Below are 6,000 nucleotides of genomic sequence, written 5' to 3'. Positions count from 1 at the left end.
GTTCTTTTTCCTCCATGCATAACGGCCCTTGTTATGGCCAAATAACTATATTTTAGTTTCATCAGTCCACAGCATCTTACTCCAAAATGAAGCTGGCTCGTCCAAATGTGCTTCAGCACCTTAAGCAGCTCTGTTTGTGATGTGGGTGGAGAAAAGGCTTCCTCTGCATCACTCTCCCACACAGCATCTCCTTGTGTAAAGTGTGCAGAATAGTTGAACGATGCACAGTGACTTCATCAGTAGCAACATGATGTAGGTCTTTGGTGCTGGTCTGTGGGTTGACTGAATGTTGTAGGTCTTTGGTGCTGGTCTGTGGGTTGACTGAATGTTGTAGGTCTTTGGTGCTGGTCTGTGGGTTGACTGAATGTTGTAGTTCTTTGGTGCTGGTCTGTGGGTTGACTGACTGTTCTCAACATCCTTCGCTTCTGTTTATTCGAGATTTTGCTTGGTCTGCCACTTCAAGCCTTGACTTGAACTGTACATGTCTTCTTCCATTTTCTCACAATGTTTTTCACACTGGAGACTGAAAGCTGAAATCTCTGACATAGCTTTCTGTATCCTTCCCCTAAACCATGACTGTGAACAATCTTTGTTTTCAGGTCAATTGAAAGTTGTTTTGAATCTCCCATGCTGCGACTCTTCAGAGAAGATGCAAAGAGGAGAAAAACATACAATTGCCACCCTTAACTACCCTTTCTCATAATTGGAGTCACCTGTGTATGGAGGTCAAGGGTCACTGAACTTACCAAACCAAATTTGAGTTCCAATAATTAGTTCTAAAGGTTTTGAAATCAATAAAATGATAACAGTGCCCAAACTTATGCACCTGCCTATTTTTGTTTAGACAATTATTGCACACTTATTGTAAATCATATAAACTTAATTTCACCTCTCAAATATCACTGTGTTTGTCCCCTATATGATATTTAACTGAATTTTTAAATCCAAACATTCAATGATTTATAAAGGTAAATCAGGTAAATCAGGAACATTTACCTTTATAAAGCCCAAATTTTCGCATCCCACTGTACACACACACACACACACACACACACACACACACACACACACACACACACACACACACACACACACACAGAGTCCAGGTACACACACACACACACACACACACACACTCTCTCTCTCTCTCTCTCTCTCTCTCTCATTCTCTCTCCCTTCTCCCTGTCTCTCTTTCCCTCTCTTTACTCCTCCTCCTCCCTCCTCCTCCTCCTCCTCCTCCTCCTCCCCTCTCTGGTGCGTAGACTCTGATGGCAGCACATGAGCAGTTCAAGGCGACTCTCCCAGAGGCGGACGGGGAGAGATCGGCCATCTTGGGCATCCTGCAGGAAGTACAGAAGATCGTCCACAGTTACGGTATCCGTGGTGATCTTACGAACCCTTACAGCACCATCAGCCCTGAAGATATGCTCAGCAAGTGGGATAAGGTTTGCAACACACACACACACACACACACACACACACACACACACACACACACACACACACACACACACACACACACACACACACACTTTTAGGGAAACGTTTGAGTGTGTGTACATCTGTATGTATTGTTTTGTGTGTGCAGGTGAAGAAGCTGGTTCCTCAGAGACAGCTCCCTGCAGGAGGAGTTAGCACGACAACATGCTAATGAGCGGCTGCGACGTCAGTTTGCCACCCAAGCCAACCTCATCGGCCCCTGGATCCAGACCCGGATGGAGGTGAGCGGGTCCCGCTACACCTGATGGAGTAACACACCTGTGAAACATAGGCTGTGTTCGAAATAGCCTACTACATACTACTGGCGTACTGATCGAGCCCCAAATCAGTATGCCGTATGCAGTATGTGACCAAAATGAAATTTTCCAGTACGTGAAACATACCCGGATGACCTACTACTTCCGCAAAATATTCCAGTACGCGAACAGAGCTATCTTCGTGGAGTACTGCATCCCATCATGCAACGCTACGTTCACGTGACCCCGGAATGTGCTTTGCTTTTGTCGCATACTGGAAACTGTACTGCATACTACTACGAGGACCAGTATGCAGTATCCAGTATATACTGAGTCCAGTATGCAGTATCCAGTATGTAGTAGTCTATTTCGAACACAGCCATAGTTACATATGGATGTGCAGTGCTGGAGGCGGCTGGTTACCAGTCCAGCATGTCTGAGGTGGAGAAGCGATGAAGACACGCGTCATGTGTCACATGTCATGTGTTCGTGACGTGACAGGAGATTGGGCGATGCTCTCTGGAGATGGGCGGGACTTTGGAGGACCAGATGACCCAGCTGAAGCAGTATGAACATGTGATCGTCAGCTACAAGAGCAACATCGACAAGCTAGAGGGAGACCATCAACTCATTCAGGAGGCACTTATATTTGACAACAAACACACCAACTACACCATGGAGGTACACACACACACACACACACACACACACACACACACACCAACTACACCATGGAGGTACACACACACACACACACACACACACACACACACACACACACACACACCAACTACACCATGGAGGTACACACACACACACACACACACACACACACACACACACACACACACACACCAACTACACCATGGAGGTACACACACACACACACACACACACACCAACTACACCATGGAGGTACACACACACATGCACACACACACCAACTACATCATGGAGGTACACACTCACACACACACACACACACACACACACACACACACACACACACACACACCAACTACATCATGGAGGTACACACACACACACACACACACACACACACACCAACTACATCATGGAGGTACACACACACACACACACACACACACGCACACACACACACACACCAACTACATCATGGAGGTACACACACAATCAATCAATCAATCAAAGTTCATTTGTATAGCGCTTTTCACAACACATGTTGTCACAAAGCGCTTTACACACACACACACACACACACACACACACACACACACACACACACACACACACACACACACACACACACACACTAGCCACACCTTGGAGATATACACACACACACCCCAGACACACCATGGAGATAGTGGACTAGAAGACTAATGTAGACTACTACATCAAAATAGATTAGTAGTCTAATGTAGACCAGCAGACTAATGTAGACTAATGCAGACCAGCAGACTAATGTAGACTAATGCAGACCAGCAGACTTATGTAGACTAATGCAGACCAGCAGACAAATGTAGACTAGACTGTCTTCTCTCCGGATCGTGTCTCTGTCCATCCTTCCATCAGCTTGTCCGTGTCTCTGTCTCTCTGCAGCATATCCGTGTTGGATGGGAGTCGCTGCTGACGACGGTCGCCCGGACGATCAACGAGGTGGAGACCCAGATTTTGACTCGTGATGCTAAAGGCATCACTCAGGAGCAGATGAACGAGTTCCGCTCGTCCTTCAAGCATTTTGACCGGGTACTGACCTCAGATCAGTCTCTAAGCCTACGACATGTGTGTTTGTGCTGGGTACAGTTCTCTCTCTTCCTCTTCACTCTCTTCCTCTTCCTCATTTCTGGATCTTCCTCTCCACCCCATGATACAGAAGAAGAATGGAGCAATGGACACCGATGACTTTAGGGCCTGTCTCATCTCCATGGGTTACGACCTGGTAGGCACGTGCACATCTAACACTCATTAACTAACAGCGCAGTCTAACAGCGCCCCCTTGTGTGTAGACATATTCAGGACATATTTGAATGGGAAACGCTCATGTTGGGCCCAAGTTCTCCTGGGGGTTTACTAGTAAGATTTCCTAAGTTAGGTTTGCCTTTTTTATATTTTCAGTATGGGAGCCTGAGGGATCATTATGCAATTATGCAAAAATTATTTACCAAAATAAACCCTTACAGGATATTTAAATGATGTAGATCCATGTTTGTCTTACTCAATATAATCACTCTATGTAGTGGAAGGTAGTTAGGCTAGATGTGTTTTATTATAATTATTAAAATTTTGCTGATTTTAATAATGCAAACCTTATTGTTTTTCAAAAAAAATCTGTGTGCATGTGTGTGTGTGTGTGTTCATGTGTATGTGTGTGTGTGTGCACGTGTGTGTGTGTGTGTGTCAGGGTGAGGTGGAGTTTGCCCGCATCATGATGCTAGTCGACCCCAATGCGACAGGGGTCGTGACCTTCCAATCCTTCATTGACTTCATGACCCGAGAGACGGCAGACACAGACACTGCAGATCAGGTCGTGGCATCCTTTAAGATCCTCGCTGCAGACAAGGTGTGTGTGTGTGTGTGTGTGTGTATGTGTATGTGTGTGTTACTGCTGTTATGTTAATATCTTGGGTCTGTTTTATGTTACATTTGTGTTAATAGCTTTCTCTTTACATTCAGGCCTCACATCCTCAGACAGAGTTAGCTGGGTGACAGATAATATGACAGTTAGCTTGGTGACTGTGGGAGTTGTAATGTGTGTGTGTGTGTGTGTGTGTGTGTGTGTGTGTGGTGATTTCTCCTCGTCTCCCCCAGCCGTACATCCTCATAGAAGAGCTGAGAAGGGATCTTCCTCACGACCAGGCTGAGTACTGCATCACGAGGATGCCACCATATAAAGGGCCTGGGGCCGTCCCCGGGGCCCTCGACTACACCTCCTTCTCCACCGCCCTCTACGGCGAGAGCGACCTTTAACCTGGCTGTTGCCTGAGCTTGACCCTTGACCCTCAATCTCCTTCATCAAAACCCAGAGAATGTTCCATAAAAGCACAGAATTTACAGGATGATGCAAATCAAATATATGAAGCTGAAATACAGGAGGCAAATCTTAATGATTTTGGTTATCAAATTCAGGAGTGTTTAGTTTACTGGTGAAATTTCAGCACTCTGTATAGAAACCCGACCAGGACACACAGGACCAGAAACCAGACCAGGACGTTCAGGACCAGAAACCAGACCAGGGCGTTCAGGACATACATTAATTAGATTTACTGCGCTTTAAAAAATATTCTTGTTTTTTTGCCATTAATGAAGTTTGAGCCCCAGATATCACAATTTAGTGCTGAATGCATCAGCAGTGCTACACACACATGGCCTAGTACTACACTGAGGGCTGGTTACGTAGTCCTGGACTAAACTGTAGTGCCTGTAGGGAATTTCCATCACTGGATCTCGGACTTAGACTTAATCTGCAAAGAGAAACCGACCCTAATGCTCCCAGAGACCCTTGGAGTGTGTTGTGTACATTTGTGTGTGTACCAGTGTGTTGTGTACATTTGTGTCCTCGGTCCTAAATGTGGACCACTGAAACATGTATAACCTGCACATTCATGTGTGAGTAATACAATGATTGGAAGCATTTGAGGTTCACTTGTGCTCGCAAATTCAAATCCTAATTTGATTTTTGTGGCTTGGGAGAATACAGTGTGAATGCTAGAACATGGTATTGGGTCATGGTTTGTGTTTAAGAGCTGGGGAGGGCATGGTTTATGTAACCTTTCCTGCAATGTCTAACATCAAAAACACTGTAGCACTGTTGCTTTGACAGGAAGACTTCACGGTTGAACACAACTTGTCAGTGTGAAATAAAATCCCCTCTGAAGCTTAAATCTGAAGTATGTTAATTATCAATTCCAGTTCATTTGAAATAATTCATGTTGCACAAAGCTTGAAATTGCACTCTTCTGGATGATACAGATACACACTTTATGTTCACAGATAATCAAAATACTGCCTATAACTAATTTAATTTAAAAAGTGAGTTGCATCTAGATACTGGGTACTGTTCTAGTTCACACAAATCATAATTTCATAATCCTAATTTCATATTCTTACTCAAGTGAATATTTAAATTGTAAAAACATTTGTAAAATCAATGTATAATAGACTTATAATAATTTATAAGAGACTTCTAGACTATAACTTCTATATAACATCTTGACACGAACATTCTGTGATTGACATTTCGGTAAGTCTACAGATGAGGATTAACAAGTTTCAATCCGAT

The 6,000-nt window shown here is 44.3% G+C and overlaps 1 protein-coding gene across 1 annotated transcript in view; it reads left to right on the top strand.

Annotated features, from left to right (window-relative positions):
• The window catches only part of actn2b (actinin, alpha 2b), a 23,843-nt gene extending 18,241 nt beyond the window's left edge, over nucleotides 1-5,602 (top strand). Inside the window, 8 exon segments of the mRNA XM_076977510.1 lie at nucleotides 1,263-1,445; nucleotides 1,589-1,605; nucleotides 1,607-1,721; nucleotides 2,238-2,417; nucleotides 3,321-3,467; nucleotides 3,595-3,660; nucleotides 4,123-4,281; nucleotides 4,530-5,602. Of these exon segments, the coding sequence (XP_076833625.1) occupies nucleotides 1,263-1,445; nucleotides 1,589-1,605; nucleotides 1,607-1,721; nucleotides 2,238-2,417; nucleotides 3,321-3,467; nucleotides 3,595-3,660; nucleotides 4,123-4,281; nucleotides 4,530-4,688 (1,026 nt within the window). The 3' untranslated portion in view covers nucleotides 4,689-5,602.
• Nucleotides 5,603-6,000: the final 398 nt, after the last annotated feature.

This window comes from Brachyhypopomus gauderio, chromosome 17 (assembly GCF_052324685.1).
Source record: "Brachyhypopomus gauderio isolate BG-103 chromosome 17, BGAUD_0.2, whole genome shotgun sequence".
Lineage (NCBI taxonomy): Eukaryota > Metazoa > Chordata > Actinopteri > Gymnotiformes > Hypopomidae > Brachyhypopomus > Brachyhypopomus gauderio.
This window is presented reverse-complemented; position numbering and strand designations above follow the sequence as displayed.